This window comes from Geotrypetes seraphini, chromosome 3 (assembly GCF_902459505.1).
Source record: "Geotrypetes seraphini chromosome 3, aGeoSer1.1, whole genome shotgun sequence".
Classification (NCBI taxonomy): Eukaryota; Metazoa; Chordata; class Amphibia; order Gymnophiona; family Dermophiidae; genus Geotrypetes; species Geotrypetes seraphini.
In genome coordinates this window covers 22,434,383-22,452,125 of record NC_047086.1, presented here as the reverse complement: position 1 = coordinate 22,452,125, position 17,743 = coordinate 22,434,383, and the positions used below count along the sequence as shown (strand labels likewise).

The following is a 17,743-nucleotide window of genomic DNA, read 5'->3' as shown; positions in this document are numbered from 1 at the left end:
ACATAGAGAGAGTGGAGAGGGACAGATTCTTCAAACTTTCGAATAATAAAAGAACAAGAGGGCACTCGGAAAAGTTGAAAGGGGACAGATTCAGAACGAATGCTAGGAAGTTCTTCTTTACCCAACGTGTGGTGGACACCTGGAATGCGCTTCCAGAGGACGTAATAGGGCAGAGTACGGTACTGGGGTTCAAGAAAGGATTGGACAATTTCCTGTTGGAAAAGGGGATAGAGGGGTATAGATAGAGGATTACAGTTCAGGTCCTGGACCTGATGGGCCACCGCGTGTGCGGACTGCTGGGCACGATGGACCTCTGGTCTGACCCAGCGGAGGCACTGTTCTTATGACTCCTTTTAGATGTGCAGGGTGTATATATTGTCAATTTGCCTCGGTAACTGACAGGGTCGTGGTTCCTGGGCGTGATCGTGAATTTTTCTTAAGAGCCCACACGGACTGTGACAAATGGTACCTAGGGCCAACACGGCGTAAGATTAAATTTAGGGTAGCTCAACATTTTAGTCACCTAAGATTGGGTAAGGAGGACACCCCGCTTGTTCAGCATTGGCAAACTGAAGCTCATAAGGTAGAGATATGAGGTTTGTGCTTTTGATCCAAGTGTCTTTGTCATGTGGTGGTAATGTTTCAGAGGTACTGCTTAGAAGGGAACAGAGATTAATTTATGAGTGGAATACGGTTTAGCCCTCTGGACTCGACAAAGAAGTGGAATGGAATATGTTATAACTGGAACTGGGAACTGTCTAAATAAGGATAGAAGGATGATAGAGAGGAAGTGAGGTCAGGCAGTTTGAATCTCCTGGTGGACGGTGTGCTTCCTGTTTGTCAGCTGATCCCAGCTTGTGCCAAACCCTGGGTCCCTGCTTGAGTCATGCTTAGTTTACCGGTAGGTGAAAGTTTTTTAAAACGTTATGGTGGTGTTTTGGTATGAATGAAAGGGAATGCATGTGATAAGGGAATACAGCATCCTGAAGATGCCATGATCTGATGATTATGGACTGACGAACTAAGGTAGGGAGAACGAGGTGGCACTCCCTAAAGCTGAAAGGGGATAGATTCCGTACAAACGTAAGGAAGTTCTTCTTCACCCAGAGAGTGATAGAAAACTGGAACGCTCTCAAGGAGGCTGTTATAGGGGAAAACACCCTCCAGGGGATTCAAGACAAAGTTGGACAAGTTCCTGCTAAACTGGAACATATGCAGGTGAAACTGGACTCATGTAGAGCACCGGTCTTTGACCCAAGGGCCGCCGCATGAGCGGACTTCTGGGCAGGATGGACCACTGGTCTGACCCAGCAGCGGCAATTCTTATGTTCTTATCCAGTTTTGGATAAAAGTAATCACAATGACTGTAGTATGTGTGTGACTGTTGAAAAGTGAATGCGAGTTGATGGGAATTAAGTTCACTAACTAAATTATTGTGATATTTATAAATTAATTATTGGTAACTTATGAAAATATTATGTAATGCATATGAAATGAACTGTGGTAGATAATATTAAAGTAATTGAATTAATTAAAATACGGTAGTACTAGTTTGTATTGAATGTTTAATAGCTGGTTTTAAAAGTTTGAGTAATACAATAGGCAACTATTTAATTAAATATAAACCCCCCCAAGCTTAGGCTTTATGCATATTCATTCAGGATATCTTGAAAACCCGACCGGCTGGGGCTTACCCAGGACAGGGCTGGGAACCATTGATTTACCTGGTAAGCAAAGTTACAATGTAGCTGCTACCTAAGGCCCAAATTTTCTGCGCCCAAGGATTTATACAGCGATTCCAAATTTGCCTACATTTATAGTAAATGACGGCAGATAAAGACCCGAATGGTCCATCCAGTCTGCCCAACCAACAAATACGCTACAAGAAATGCATATTATCCAAAGACGTTTGGATGTACTGTATGCACAAGGCCTTCTTTTACAAAGCAGTGCTAGGGATTCCCATATGGCAAATGCGACAAAGTCCATTCAGTTCCTTAGGGCTTCATCCCATTTGCCATGTGGAAACCGCTAGTGTGGCTTTCTAAAAGGGGCTCCCAAGCATCCCAAGAAACAGCAAACAAGACTACATTGAAAAAAAGAACGTCCAACACGTAAATATGTTGAGACCCAAGAACTTACATTTATGAGCTCTCAGTCCTTCAAAGGAAACGGGTCCATATTCATAATATTCATATTCCCAAGTATAATCTGAATTGGAAAATGCTCGCTGGGATGTTCTGTTGGAAGATAAACTGTGCTTTGACATCTCTGACCTGCACGGACAAACGCCAAGAAATGTTTTAATGCAATTCTTTCAGCGACAAACAAAAATGGAAAGGGTTTGGTTGAACTATCCAAAACGCAATTTCTATTCTGGCACTTTACAACATTGCTAACAAACAGAAATGCAGCCAATTCTTCTGAGCTAAGAGGACTAACCCATCATTGACTTTGCAATAACCCAACTGAAGAGGTGCTGAGAGAAGGTGAAGAAAAACTCCATTGGAATATCTTACCTGCTAGCATTCCGATAATCGCCAGGGTCCACTATAAATGCGCCTGTTTAACTTTCAAAATCCTATATGGTATCCTCCCTCCCTTTATCCCTCTTTCTTGGAATTCCTCAAACCCTAATACCACCAGATCCTCCCACAAATTAAAACTATCCTTCCCCTCGCTAAAAGGCATTTCCCACACAGGAAAGCTAGGGACCTCCCTCCACTTCAAAATCACTGAGCTCTGGAACAACCTTACCTCCCCTCTTTGGAACTTGAGTTCTCTCCAAGTTTTCCGCAAACATCTGAAAACCTGGCTTTTCTCAAAAAATGTAAGTCTCCCTCCAACTTAGAAATCAAGGAAACTCTTATATCTTGGCATCCCAAGTCCTCTAAATTTTCTTCACACTTCTACCTCTAACCCTCTGTTGTAGTTCCTTCCTATTTCTCCTACTGTAAACCGCGTCGAGCTCTACGAATGTGGAGATGATGCGGAATACAAACCTAAGGATTAGATTAGATTCAAGCATGGGAAAAGGTAAAACTTGGGCTTCTGGACATTATTTCATTGTCCTTCTCTTTTTTAGTTCGGTACTCTGCTTTTACAGCAAAGTCAGTTTAGGCAATAGTATAGCCTTTAGAGTCTCTGTCAAGGTTTTTATATAAAAAGTGTTTTAGTCTAGATTACTATTATAGGTTGCATTTTAGAGCATAAGGTCAGATTAGGGCACAGATAGAAGTTGAGAAAAGCCTTGTTTAGTGTTTAACTCCCGCTCCCTTTCCCACCCACCCATCCCTGGCCTGATTTCTAATTCATAGTTCCTTGAACTAATTAAAAGGCTACAAGTGTGATGTTATTTTCAGCAAAGCCCATGTGACTCCTGATGCAGGCGATTTGCTTCGCCGAAACACAGTTCCGTGTTGGGTCTTCATTACTGTATATATCCTGGACTGAAATAAACATCATTGATCTCATCCCGCTGGCTCTGGTGGATAGATTATTGTCCTGTCCCACTGTTTCCCTTGTTTGCATTCATTGCTCCTGTGGCTCTGCGTTCTGTTGGACTTTTGCTGGCTTTTTTGGGCCTAAGAATAGGCACCAGAAAGATCTGTGGGAGACTCATATTCTATAAAGGGTGCTTCGGGCACGAGGACTCAGAGGAGAGTGTGGTGTAGTGGTTAGAACTACCCTGAGGTTGTGGGTTCAAATCCCGCACTGCTCCTTGTGACCTGGGTAAGTCACCTAATCCTTCACTGCTCCTGGTCCATTAGACAGACTGTGAGCCTGCCAGGACAGAGCTCGTTCTGAGCTCCTTTGGGAGGACAGGCTAAAAAAGATCAAATAATGTCTGCTGAAACCTGGTGCATTAGTTGGGTGCCCAACCTTAGAATTTTAAAACACTGCACCTAAATATTTAGAATACCCCCCTGTCCCACTCCTTTTTGGGTTACAAAGGAGACACTTTTGGGGCACAGTACTATGGAATAACCTGTAGGCAGACGCACACACAAGTCCACATTAGTGCCAATTTATTGGCTCATTAACTAATTTTGGTGTGCTTCTGACCTGCATCCCAAAATTTGGGCACCCTTCATAGAATCTGGGGGAATATCATTACGATATAAAATAAAATATCATTACGATATAAAATAAAAATAAAAATCATTACGATATAAAATAAAAAAAGTTGACATACTCCAAAAAAATAAAAGTAAATAAAATTACAATCTTACCATAAATACTACTGTTCCCACAAGAAAAAGAATAAACAGCTAACTCAAACAAATAATAAAGTTACTCAAAAGCTCTTTCAAAACAGCTTTCAAAAAGACGTGCATAGGAACATAAGAATCGCCTTACTGGGTCAGACCAATGGTCCATCTAGCTTAGTAGCCCGTTCTCATGGTGACCAATCCAGGTCACCAGTACCTGGTCAAAACCCAAGGAGTAGCAACATTCCATGCTACCGATCCAGGGCAAGCATTGGCTTCCCCCATGTCTTTCTCAATAACAGACTATGGACTTTCCTCCAGGAAATTGTCCAAACCTTTCTTTAAAACCAGTTACGGCACAGGGGTCTCAAAGTCCCTCCTTGAGGGCCGCAATCCAGACAGGTTTTCAGGATTTCCCCAACGACTATGCATGAGATCTATGTGCATGCACTGCTTTCAATGCATATTCATTGGGGAAATCCTGAAAACCTGACTGGATTGCGACCCTCAAGGAGGGACTTTGAGATCCCTGAGTTACACTATCTGCTCTTACACAGGGCATGATTAATTCTTCGAGGGACTCTAGGCACACAACTACACTGGGTCCCCCTGGCCATGCCCCGCCCCCACCCCTCCTATGCCCCGCCTCTACCCCGCCCATGTCCCACCCCTATTTATCTGTTTTCTTTACCAGTGCACAGTTTTTCTTCTGTGCAACCCCCAAACATCTCTGAACAAATCTCTCTTCCTTCCCTTCCCACCTACTTACCCAGGAATTTAACTCTGAACCCTTGTAAAGCAGTAATACTATCCGAAATATTCGTCTATATTAATAACCAAGTTTACAACGCCTCTCAACTGCCTCACTCTACATCAACCAACTGTAACCCATGTATGTATAAACAGCCAAATCTGTAACTCCTCTAGTAAGTTCCACTCCATGTATGTTAACTTGCAACGAAACAACAAGACAAGCAGTCCACCAAAGAATCCAACATGAAACAAAAGAAGATTGGCAGAAAATAAGGAGATTCAAATCAGGTTAATTCAAGGTGCTCCCAAGAACCATGCCTGATGCATTTCGCCAAACAAGGCTAATCAATGCTAACAAGAAACCATGTCTTTCATACAAACAGGTCACAGAAAACACCTTCACCTAGTATGGAATATGTAATCACAAACTAACCTCTCCCCCTTTTACAAAACTGTAGTATGGTTTTTAGCCACGGCCCATGCTAAAAAAATGCTCTACAGTTTTGTAAAAGGGGGGATAAAATAGACAAAGGTTAAATAAACCCACCAAGAAGCTGGACTCTGCATACAATGCAACACTACAGAAACAGCGATGCATGTCCCCTAAAGCAAAAAAAGTAATAAATAGAAAATTTTTTTTCTACCTTTGTCTTCTCTGGTTTCTGCTCTCTTCATCTTCTTATCACTCTCTTCCTTTCATCTTATGTCCTTCTGTGCCACTTCCAGAAACTGTATGCCTCCTCCTTCCATCTTTCCCTTTACCCCATTGGTCTGGCATCGATCTTCTTCCATTCCCTCCTCCAATGGTCTCGCATTTCTCTCCTCTCCTTTTCTTCCCTTCCCTCTCCCACACTCATACCCCCATGGTCTGGCATTTCACTCTCTCCTCTCTCTTCCAACACTTCCATCAACATCAGCCCCCTTTCTTTCCCTCCAACCCAATTCCATCTAGTATCCTTCCACCTTATGTTTTCCCCCTTCCCTGCAATGGGAATTCCATCAGCATCTGCCCCCTTTCTTTCCCTTCAACCAATATTCCATCCAAGTATCCTTCCCCTTATATCTCTTCACCTTTTCCCTGCACACCAATTTCATCAGCTACTGTCCCTTTTCTTTCCCTTCAACCCAGTTCTATCTAATATCCTTCCCCCTTATCTCTCTCTCTCTCTCTCTCTCCCCCCCCCTTTTCCTGCACCCCAATTTCATCAGTGTCTGCCCAGCGCTGCCGATCTTTCTCAGGGGGCCCACGTTGCCAAAGGGGAAAAAAAAAAAACAACAAACACTTGAGTCCTCTTTCTTCAGCGGGCTCCCCTGACAACTTCAGGCCCTAGGCACATGCCTACTGGGCCTATCTGTTAATCCGGCCCTACTCTTACCAAAACCTCTAGCAATGTGTTCCAGAGCTTAACTATTCTCTGAGTGAAAAAATATTTCCTCCTATTGGTTTTAAAAGTATTTCCCTAAAATTTCATCGAGTGTCCCCTATTCTTTGTAATTTCTGATGGAGTGAAAAATCGATCCACTTGTACCCGTTCTACTCCACTCAGGATTTTGTAGACTGTAATCCTATCTCCCCTCAGCCGTCTCTTTTCTAAGCTGAAGAGCCCTAACCATTTTAGCCTTTCCTCATACGAAGAGTTCCATCCCTTTATCATCTTGGTCGCTCTTCTTTGAACCTTTTCTAGCACAACTATATCTTTCTTGAGATAAGGAGACCAGAACTGAACGCAATACTCCAGGTGAGGTCACACCATGGAGCAATACAGGGGCATTATGACACTCTTAGTCTTGTTAACCATCCCTTTTTTAATAATTCCCAGCATCCTGTTTGCTTTTTTTGGCCGCCGCCACACATTGGGCAGAAGGTTTCATCGTATTATCTACGATGACACTCGGATCCTTTTCTTGGGCGCTAACCCCCAAGGTGGACCCTAGCATCTGGTAACTATTATTTGGGTTATTCCTTCCAATGTGCATCACTTTGCATTTGTTCACATTAAATTTCAGTTTAAGCCCACTCCAGCCAGTCTGAACCATCACTTGTGTAACACAAACCGTAAAAGTCTACCCAGCTTTGTCCTCATTTATTTAATTTTTTTATTTATTAAAAAATAAAAATAAAAAAATTCCTATACCATTTTAAACCAAAACGGTTTACAAAAATATTGCATACATAAATTTTTACAACAAAACTGTGGCTGAGTTCAAAGAAGCGTGGGATGAACACAGAGGATCTAGAATCAGAAAATAAGATTAAATATTGAACTAAGGCTAGTACTGGGCAGACTTGCATGGTCTGTGTCTGTTTGGTGGAGGATGAGCTGGGGAGGGCTTCAATGGCTGGGAAGGTGTAGATGGGCTGGAGTAAGTCTTAACAGAGATTTTGGCAGTTGGAACCCAAGCACAGTACCGGGTAAAGCTTTGGATTTTTGCCCAGAAATAGCTAAGAGGAAAAAATTTAAATTGAATCAGGTTGGGCAGACTGGATGGACCATTCGGGTCTTTATCTGCCGTCATCTACTATGTTACTATGAACCCAAAATCGGTTCACTTCTTTCGGAAAATCAGCGACCAGGGAAAATCACTACTTAAAGAAACATTTCCGTATTTGCCCAACAAGGGAATTCCACAGACTTACCCCCTGCACATGAAAAGATCACTGCGTTGGTTTCCCCGCATTGTCCTCACGTTCCAGTAATATTGTAGCTGTATTTTTCAATGCCCTCAAAATGAATATCTCTCCAATTTGGCATCGATAAACTGAAACTGTCTGGGGCGGAATAGAATCAGGGGTGGCCAATCAAAGCAGGATCTGCTAATGCTGTTACTACTTATCACTTCGATAGCGCTGCACATTAAACCTGTGAGAGACAATCCCTGCCCAATAGAGCTTACAATCTAATCAAAACAAACGGGAGCAATAGGGGTTAGGGAATAAATCACAGAGGGATTGATAAAACAGACCCAGGCACTTGTTCTAACTCAGTGGATTGTAACCTGGGTGCCTCCTGAGATTTCAGGTGTGTCGCGACACGCTGGCGAGGAGGAGAGTCGTCCACGCCGGCTGACTGCCCACAGGATGTGCCTCATCCTGTAGGAAGTCAGCCGGCGCCGATGGACTCTCCTCCTGGCCGCCATCTCTTCTCTTCTCCACGCGCCTCTTGGATCCCTCCACTGAAGCGGGTCGCAGCCAGATGGGCCTCCGCGCACTTCCGGGTGCCTTCTGGCCGGGACACCGGATTTAGCGTGCCGCCGGCTAGAAAGTTTGCAAGACACTGTTCTAACTCTCAAAGATTTCATCCTCGTCCAATGTAAACTGCACTATCTTCCCAATACTTCCCCACAGAAGACTCATCACCCCTCCTGCTTACGATCTCCGTACCCCTTATTTCTTCTAACACAGATTAGATGCTGCTTGTTGCTGGCGATCATTTGAAGAGGTAGGTGAGTGGGCGGAGAGGTGCCCGGCGCCCATGCTAAGATGGCACCCAGGGTGGTCCACATCCCCCTCCACTACCCCACTGGGAGACCTTCGTCTCCAAGAAATGCAGAGAGCAACCAAATGCAGTTGAAAGATACAGAATATATCATTCGAGCCCGATTACCAAACACCCTTCCAGGTGCACCATGACAATGTTGCCTGCAGATTTCTCATCTTAAAAGGAAGCAGAAAGCATTAGCAATAAATGCCAGCTAACGAGATCACATCCAGCAAAGCCTGGAGCGCGCATAAAGTTCATTCCCATCACAAAGCGCCCCAAAACGTACCCATTCAAAGAAATTACCCGGGTGGAGAATATACTCAGCAGTAGAAAACAAAAACCCATAACACAGATTTGTCGTATAAATGAGGCGATACCTGAACGAGCATGGCTAAAGAAAGATGCAGTAAATGTGTGAGGTTTATGAACCCCTATAGCACAAAAGATGCAAATCCGGGGATGTAGCTGGCAGCCAGGGAGTGGAACTGAGCGCACTAGACGAATAAATTGTACGCACAGTATTCCTACCTCTATGGAGAGCCGAAAGCCTGTCCAAAGAATTTACGAGCACAAGAGCTGCAGGTTAAAGATGGCTTTATCCTTCTCCGCCTGAATCACCAGGGAGGGGGAAGCAGTTTAAAACAAGGGTCAGCAGAGCGAACAGGATCTGGGAGGTCCACAGGGAGTGGGTAAAATGCGGATCTTGGCAGTCCCGGCAGCTTTGGGTCTCGGCATTCCAATCTGCTCCAAGTTCCCCGATAGAAATTGCAAGAAAAGGAGGGGGCAGGGATGCTCTTTTCACCACTCTGCTACAAGTGTTTCTCTGCAAGCTGGAAATCTCTCTCCCCCCTTCCCCCTCCGTGGAAATAGGCACCAGCAGACAAAGTCCTGCATCGGGCACTTCTCAGATCTGGGTCAATCCACCGGGAAAGACCGTTCTGTGGGTCCTACACTTTGTCAGAATTTAAGGCAGTGATATCCTGGGGGGGGGGGGGGGGGGGGCTGAGCTCTCTTTCCTTGCCGTTACATCACAGCCGGGGTCAGATACACCCTGCGGTGCCTGAACTGCAGTGGCCAGAAGGGAAAATCATATTACTACAGGTGATGAGGCAAAAGCACTGCGGAGACTCCCTGCGCTGGCATGCAACAGGGCTAGAAAAAGACTGCCTGGTCCACACAGGCTTCTGAAGGACAGAGAAAATGATAGCAGATGGCAGTCCCCGGGTTAAGAACGAGTTACGTTTCTAAAGCTGTTCTTAAGTCGGATTTGTATGTAACTCAGAACTTGTGGATTTTAAGATTCTTACAGCTTACCTCTGCTCCCAGCTGACAAGAGGGCCAACTGTCCCCACCAGTGTTCTCTCTAAGGTACAGCAAGCACAACCACAAGCTGTTCTTAATGTGGCCTGAACCTGCTGCAGAAGAAGTGTTAGGAGTCTATGCCGCTGGAAATACTGCTCAGTGAAATCAATTGAAGCTGCAACTGGGTTCTTAAGTAGCAACATTCCAGAGCCCATATTGTGATGTCATAATGCCTCATTCCACCAATGCCTAAGAGCCAACCTCAACAGTGATGTCACAATGGCTTGATTATTCCCATACAGCCAGTCCCTGGGTTAAGAACGAGTTACGTTTCTAAAGCTGTTCTTAAGTCGGATTTGTATGTAACTCAGAACTTGTGGATTTTAAGATTCTTACAGCTTACCTCTGCTCCCAGCTGACAAAAGGGCCAACTGTCCCAGCCAGTGTTCCCTCTAAGGTACTGATGCACAACCACACACTGTTCTTGATGTGGCCCTGCCTCGTTCCTGAATCTGCCGCAGGAGAAGTGTAGGAGTCTAGGCCACTGGAAATGCTGCTCAGTGAAATCAAATGAAGCCGTTCTTAAGTACGAGTCAAACTTAAGTTGGGCTTGTATAACTCAGGGCTGCCTGTACTTGACTCACGTAAGAACATAAGAATTGACATACTGGGACAGACCGAAAGTTCCTCAAGCCCAGTATCCTGTTTGCAAGTGGCCAACCCAGGTCACAAGTGCCTGGCAAGATCCCAAGGAGTAGCAACATTCCAGAGCTCAGATTGTGATGTCATGATGCCTCATTCCACCAATGCCTAAGAGCCAACCCTCAGCAGTGAGTGATGTCACAATTGGCCTGATTCTTCCTATACAGGCAGTATCCAGGGTTAAGAATGAGTTACGTTTTTAAAGCTGTTCTTAAGTTGGATTTCTATGTAACTCAGAACTTGTGGATTTTAAGATTCTTGCTGATGACCTCTGCTTCCAGCTGACATAAGGACCAACTGAGTCCAGTGTTCCCTCTAAGATACATGACCAACGGTAAGGGCCGTCTGCAGCTGAACTCTCTCTTCAAAGCACTGACATCTCCCCAGCGGCAATTCTTATGATCTTATGTTCTTACTTATCCATCCACCGGGTCCTCCACAGTTAAGACATCCGAGCCAGTGCTAAAGGCTGCCTCTCTGGTCAGCAGGACCTTTCCTATACCGCATCCCACTGCACTGATGCAGCGTCCTGTGGGCGTGATACAGCAAAGGTCCTGATGATCAGAGAGACAGCCTGTAGCACTGTAGCTGTGAAGCACTTGGTGAGCTAGGAAGTAGCTGAGAGCAGGGGGAAGGTGCTGGACCCGGGGGGGTCACATGGTTGAAGCCCATCTCGTTCCTCCTGCCCAAGGTCCACTGAGTCCCAGCTATGCCACTCTGTGTGAGAAAGCACAGACTTTGTGATCTTTGTACTATAGAACAGAGAAAATATTGGAATGAGACGAGGGGAAAACAATAGAACCCCGGGCCCAGAAAAAGGCTTGGAATTCAGTTCCACTCAGGGCCGGAATATAAAGGCTAGCCCAGGAGGCACGTGCCTAGGGCCCGGAATTGTCAGGGGGGCCCCAGGGTCGGCGTTAGAGAGAAGCAAACAGGGCAGCTGCCCTGGGCCCCGCGGTCCGAACTTCTTGATTAAACTCCTAAATTTTCCTTTTTCAGAGGAGCCCCAACATGGCAGCTGTTCTCACATGCTTCCAGCGTCTGCCCCGAAGCTATCCCTTTGCGGCGATCTGCCCTGTCGGAAAGGAAACTTCAGGGCAGCTGCCAGCAGCTTGTGAGAACAGCTGCCGTGTCAGGGCCCCTCTGAAAAGGAAAATTTGGGCTGCGGGGAAGAAACAATCTCTTGTCTTGCCTCCTTCTCCCTCCCTCCATAACTGTCCAGGCTTTCCCTCCCCTGCTGGCCGGTACTCCTCATCTTTTTGCCAAGAAATTCAGCAGTGTTCCTTCTTCCCTTCTCAGCTGTATTGGCAGGCAGGGCCGGCATTAGGGGGAAGCAAGGAGAGCAGCTGCCCTGGGCCCTTGCCTTCTGTTTTGGGCCACGATGGTCGTCTGCTTTCTCCCTGCTTCCCCGACGTCAACTCAGTTCCGGGCCAGCCAGGCAGCGATTGGCTGGCCTGGAACTTCCTCTTCAATGTCAGAATTGACGTCGGGGCGAAGGCTTGTGTGCCCGCCGCGTCGGGGAAGCAGGGAGAAATCGACGGCAGTAGCTTGGCGAAATCAGCAGCAGTAGCAGTGGTGGCGGGGGGCAGGGCAGAGAGAAAGAAAGAAAGGGTTGGGGGCAGGGAGAGAGGAAGAAAAAGTTTAAAGTTGGAGGAGGGAATGGAGTGTGTTGGGTGGCAGGGGCAGGCAGGGAGAGAGGAAGAAGAAGATGGACTCGTGGAGGGACAGAGAGAGATGTTGGTTGAGGAATGGAATGAGGTCTGGAGCAGAGGAAGCTTGCAGGAGGAAGAAAGAAAGAAAGAACAAAGAAAGATTGGATGCACAGTCAGAAGGAAGTGCAACTAGAAACTCATGAAATCACCAGACAACAAAGGTAGGAAAAATGATTTTATTTTCAATCGTGATCAAAATGTATCAGTTTCTTCAAATTTACATCTGCTATATTTATATTTTGCAGAGTATTAGGGGCTATGTGTCATTGTTTCTGTGGTGTTTCACTGTATGCAGTTTGGCTTCTAGACGGTTTAATTTAACCTTTATCTACATATTTCTGTTTTTAGTTTGTGATTACTTATTCCATACTGGGTGAGAGTATATCTGTGTTCCGTTTGTATGAAAAACATGGTTTTCTGTTAGCGTTGACTAGCCTTGTTTGATGAAATGCATCGGGCATGGTTCTTGGGAGCACCTTGAATAAACCTGATTTGAATCTCCTTATTGTCTGCCGATCTTCTTTTGTTTCATGTTGGATTCTTTGGTGGACTGCTTGGCTTGTTGTTTCGTTATAAGTTAACATACATGGAGTGGAACGTACCAGATTTGGTTGTTTATACATACATATGGGTTAAAGATGGACGACAGAGTGACACAGTTGAGAGGAGTTACAAACTTGGTTATTAATATAGACTTATATTTCGGATAGTATTACTGCTGTACAATGCATTTCAACTCTTTTATATACGTACTAGTGTTTAAGCCCGTTACATTAACGGGTGCTAGAATATATGGCTGTCTGTCTTTCTTTCTTTATGTCTCTCTCCCTGCTCCTGTTTCTTTCTTCCTTTCTTTCTGTCATTTCTCCCTCCTGCAATTTTTTTCTCTCTCTCCCTGGCACCCTTTGCCTGTCTGTCTTTTTTTCTGTGTCTCTCTGGTCCCCCTGTCTGTCTTTTTTTCTGTCTGTCTCTCTCCCTCGCCCCCTTTGTCTGTCTGTATTTCTTTCTGTGTCTCCCCCCCCCCCCACTTTCCTTTGCAGAAGCAGCAGTGCTATTTCCCTTCCCCTCCAGATCCCTGTGAAGTAGTAGCAGCATTTCCCCCCACCCACCCCCCATTCCCTTCTCTCCCCCCCCCCCCACTTTCCTTTGCAGAAGCAGCAGCGGTATTTCTCTTTCCCTCCAGGTCCTTGCTGAAGCAGTAGCAGCATTTTCCCCCACCCCCCATTCCCTTCTCTCCCCCCCCCACTTTATTTTGCAGAAGCAGCTGTGATATTTCCCTTCCCCTCCAGATCCCTGTGAAGTAGTAGCAGCATTTTCCCCCACCCACCCCCCATTCCCTTCTCTCCCCTACCACCACTTTCCTTTGCAGAAGCCAGCAGCGGTTTTCCCTTCCCCTCCAGGTCCCTGCTGAGTAGTAGAAACATTTTTCCCCACCCCCCATTCCCTTCTTACCTTGAGCTGCCCTGCTCCGTTCGGCCCCTCCCCCTTCCCTTCCCGTGTGCTGGCCTGCTGCGGCTGAAGGTTTTTTTTCGGCGACTCCTCCTGTTAAAACTCCCCCCCCCCCCTCCCGCAACCGCTCCTGTTCAAAGCGGCCTGCTGAGGTTCGCGGCTGCTGTAACGAACCTCGCAGGCCGCTCTCCAACTCGGTTAGCATGTTCCCTCTGACGCGATTGCGTCAGAGGGAACGTGCTACCATGTGGAGAGCGGCCTGCGAGGTTCGTTACAGCGGCCGCGACCCTCAGCAGGCCGCTTTGAACAGGAGCGGTAGCGGCTGTTGCAGGAGGATTGGGGGGGGGGAATTCGTGAGCGGCGGCAGGACCATGAGGCGGGATTGAGTTTTTCGGCTTCCCCTATCTGGGGAAACCGCCGTGCCGAACTGAGCTGCGCGTGGGGCCGTAGTAAGCGCGGGGCATGCTGCAGTCTTGGCGGCCACGGACATACGGATCATGGAAGCACGCTGATAAGACTGCGCATGCGCCGCCTACGGTTTTATTATATAGATGGAAAGGGTTCAGAATTAAAATCCTGGGTAAGTAAGTGGGAAGGGAAGGAAGGGGGATTTGTTCAGAGATGGTTGGGGGTTGCATAGAAGAAAAACTGTGCACTGGTATCCTAATCTTTGTTTGTTTTGAATTTTTTAAAAAAAAAAGAAATACAAGTGGAAATAAAGAAGTAAATAAGAAAACAGATAAATGGGGGCGGGGCATGGTGGGGTGAGGGCAGGGTGTGGGCGGGGCAGGGCCAGGGGGGCCCAGTGTACTTGTGTGCCTAGGGGCCCTCGAAAAATTAATCCTGCCCTGGTTCCACTTCTTTTTAAGACACAGAGCAGCAAGGGTGTTCTGCTCTATCCCCTCCCTTCCAGGAAGTGGCAGGGAAGAGGACAGGAAGGAGTAAATCCCTCCACTCCCTAATCCAGCTCATCTTCGCCAGTTATTCCTTTCCCTAGTCTGCCACTCCTCTCCCAGCTCCATAGTTCCACTTCCTTTTTATGTACAAATGAAGTTGTGAGAGTCTGACATGAAATCTTGTCCCTGACATTAGGGAATCAATCTACTCATATGGGGGAGATTTTATAATGGGGCAGCTATTAAAAAAAATGATGAATTTGGCTATTTAATGTCTAATTTATAAAGCCCACTAACAGCGGCCAAGAGAGGCAAGACTACAAAAATAATCTTCCCAAAAATATATCAGTTCAAATTCTATATTTATCAATTACTTTAAAAATGGACCATTGTATTCAAAGTGTGATAAACCTTAATGCTACTCAAAGTCCTCAAAATCAATTCAAATAATTTCTCTGTACAAAGAACATCTCTTTCAAGTCTGAAGTACTTTAGTATACCATATACTCAATTAAATCACAGCATTGCTAAGAAGTCAAGAGGTACTTAGCTGAGTTCTGCAGCTTAATTTATTATACTCTGAGTCTAGACACTCTCATACAACTCTGTTGTAGGAGCAGCAGAATGGTTAGTGTTAGGCTAAGAAACAGCATTCAAATTTTGCTAACACCTCCTGGGTTCCTAGGTAAATCACTTAAGAGGGAAGTTACTAAGCTGTGGTAAAACATGGTATTTTATTGTATGTAGGATCCCATGGAAGTCTCCAACCTGTAGTAACTCAGTATCTTCAGCTTGGAAAAGAGACGGCTGAGGGGAGATATGATTGAAGTCTACAAAATCGTGAGTGGAGTAGAACGGGTACAAGTGGATCGATTTTTTTCACTCTGTCAAAAATTACAAAGACTAGGGGACACTCAATGAAGTTACCGGGAAATACTTTTAAAACCAATTGGAGGAAATTTTTTTTCACTCAGAGAATAGTTAAGCTCTGGAACGCGTTGCCAGAGGATGTGGTAAGAGCAGATAGCGTAGCTGGTTTTAAGAAAGGTTTTGACAAGTTCCTGGAGGAAAAGTCCATAGTCTTTTTATTGAGAAAGACATGGAGGAAGCCACTGCTTGACCTGGATCGATAGCATGGAATGTTGCTACTCTTTGGGTTTTGGCCAGGTACTAGTGACCTGGATTGGCCACCATGAGAACGGGTTACTGGGCTTGATGGACCATCGGTCTGACCCAGTAAGGCTATTCTTATGTTCTTATGAGTAAATGAATAAGCCAACTTACGATCAACCTCCCCAGCTGCATTATTCTACGCCCCAGAAGCACAAAGCTGTTAACTTGCTGAGTCTTTTTTAGGAGGCCAGAGCTACACAAATGGAGCATGAGATAAGACTGAGGCATGTGGGATATGAAGCCATTCTGGGATGGTCCAGATCAAAAGCAACTGCTGCTCCTCACATTAACAGTGAAGCTTTGGAGAATGTGGCTAGGAGGAAGAATTTATGACTCTTGAACTTTCTAAAAACAAGGGTCCTTTCTCTCTTAGACCTTTGGAAGATATAGCTAAAAAATCACGTAAAAATCTGTAAAACCTCTTAAATGCCTACTAGGACCTAGTTGAACAGTGGAGAAGAGGGAAGCAAGGGTACCTTTATTTCTATGGATAGCTCAGATGTGTCAGACATCTTGAAATCCTCCAGTAATGCTATTTCCTCAGGCCACATTCTTGGTATCTCCCCCCCCCCCACCTTTTTAAGAACCACATTAGGCTTTTTTTGGAGGAGTGTGTGGCGCAGTGGTTGGATCTACAACCTCAGCACCCTGGAGTTGTGGGTTCAAACCCCGTGCTGCTCCTTGTGACCCTGGGCAAGTCACTCAGTCCTCCATAGCTCCAGGTACGCTAGATAGATTGTGAGCCCATCGGGACAGACAGGGAAAATACTTGAGCACCTGATTGTAAAACCGCTTAGATAAACCTTGATAGGTAGTATATAAATACCTAATAAACTTGAAACTTATCACCGGCCACAGCGGTATTAGCTTCGACACACATAGGAATTCTATGAGTGTCAGAGCTAATATCACTGCGGCCGGCAATAAAAAAGCCTAATGCGGATTTGTAAAAGGAGCTCATAGTGAACTCAACAAGAGTACTAAGAACATAAGAAGTTGCCACCACTGGGTCAGACCATTGGTCCATCGCGCCCAGGTTTAAATGGAGCCCGTAGTGAACTCAACAAGAGTACTAAGAACATAAGAAGTTGCCACCACTGGGTCAGACCATTGGTCCATCGCGCCCAGGTTTAAATGGAGCCCGTAGTGAACTCAACAAGAGTACTAAGAACATAAGAAGTTGCCACCACTGGGTCAGACCATTGGTCCATCGCGCCCAGGTTTAAATGGAGCCCGTAGTGAACTCAACAAGAGTACTAAGAACATAAGAAGTTGCCACCACTGGGTCAGACCATTGGTCCATCGCGCCCAGATTTAAATGGAGCCCGTAGTGAACTCAACAAGAGTACTAAGAACATAAGAAGTTGCCACCACTGGGTCAGACCATTGGTCCATCGCGCCCAGGTTTAAATGGAGCCCGTAGTGAACTCAACAAGAGTACTACTTTCGAAGTTACTCTAGGTTTAAACGTAATTTCTTTTTTGGAAAAAAGGTAAAAATATTTCCCAATGTGTCCAGGGCTTTCAACAGATGAGGAGGAAGTCCTTTCTCCAATTAAAATCTCGGGCAATTGCAGTAGGAGCATGTAATATTACCAAAATCCAACCCTTCCTCTCTGAGCACACTACCAAAATACTTATCCACGCCCTCATCACCTCACGCTTAGACTACTGCAACTCGCTACTCTCAGGTCTTCCACTTAGCCATCTCGTCCCCTCCAATCTGTCCAGAATTTAGCTGCATGACTCATATTCCGAGAGAAATGCTTTACTTAGGTTACTCCTCTCCTAAAATCACTTCATTGGCTTCCCATCCGTTTCCGAATACAATTCAAACTCCACTTACAGAGCTACAAATGCACTCACTCAGCTGCCCCTCACTATCGCTCTTCACTTATCTCCCCCTATGACCCCCTCCCTCCATGAGCTCCACTCAGCTGATAAGTCCCTCCTATCTGTGCCCGTCTCTTCCTCTGCCAACTCCAGACTCCGTTCTTTCTACCTTGCTGTGCTGCGTGCTTGGAACAAGCTGCCCAAATCCCTACGGCGGGCTCCGTCTCTGGT

General features: G+C 45.7%; 1 protein-coding gene across 9 annotated transcripts in view; it reads right to left on the bottom strand.

The window, feature by feature from the left end:
- Nucleotides 1-17,743, bottom strand: part of MRAP2 (melanocortin 2 receptor accessory protein 2) — a 70,926-nt gene that overhangs the window by 21,013 nt on the left and 32,170 nt on the right. For 6 of the 9 annotated variants that reach the window (XM_033938241.1, XM_033938243.1, XM_033938242.1 and 3 more), the window contains one exon: nucleotides 2,143-2,276. The exons of 1 other annotated variant lie outside the window; for it this stretch is intronic. In XM_033938241.1, coding sequence (XP_033794132.1) covers nucleotides 2,143-2,269 — 127 coding nt within the window. In that variant the 5' untranslated portion in view covers nucleotides 2,270-2,276. Of the gene's footprint in view, nucleotides 1-2,142; nucleotides 2,277-8,974; nucleotides 9,090-10,151; nucleotides 10,244-17,743 lie in introns of those variants that run through there. 2 more of the 9 variants (XM_033938245.1, XM_033938244.1) reach the window with 2 other exon arrangements.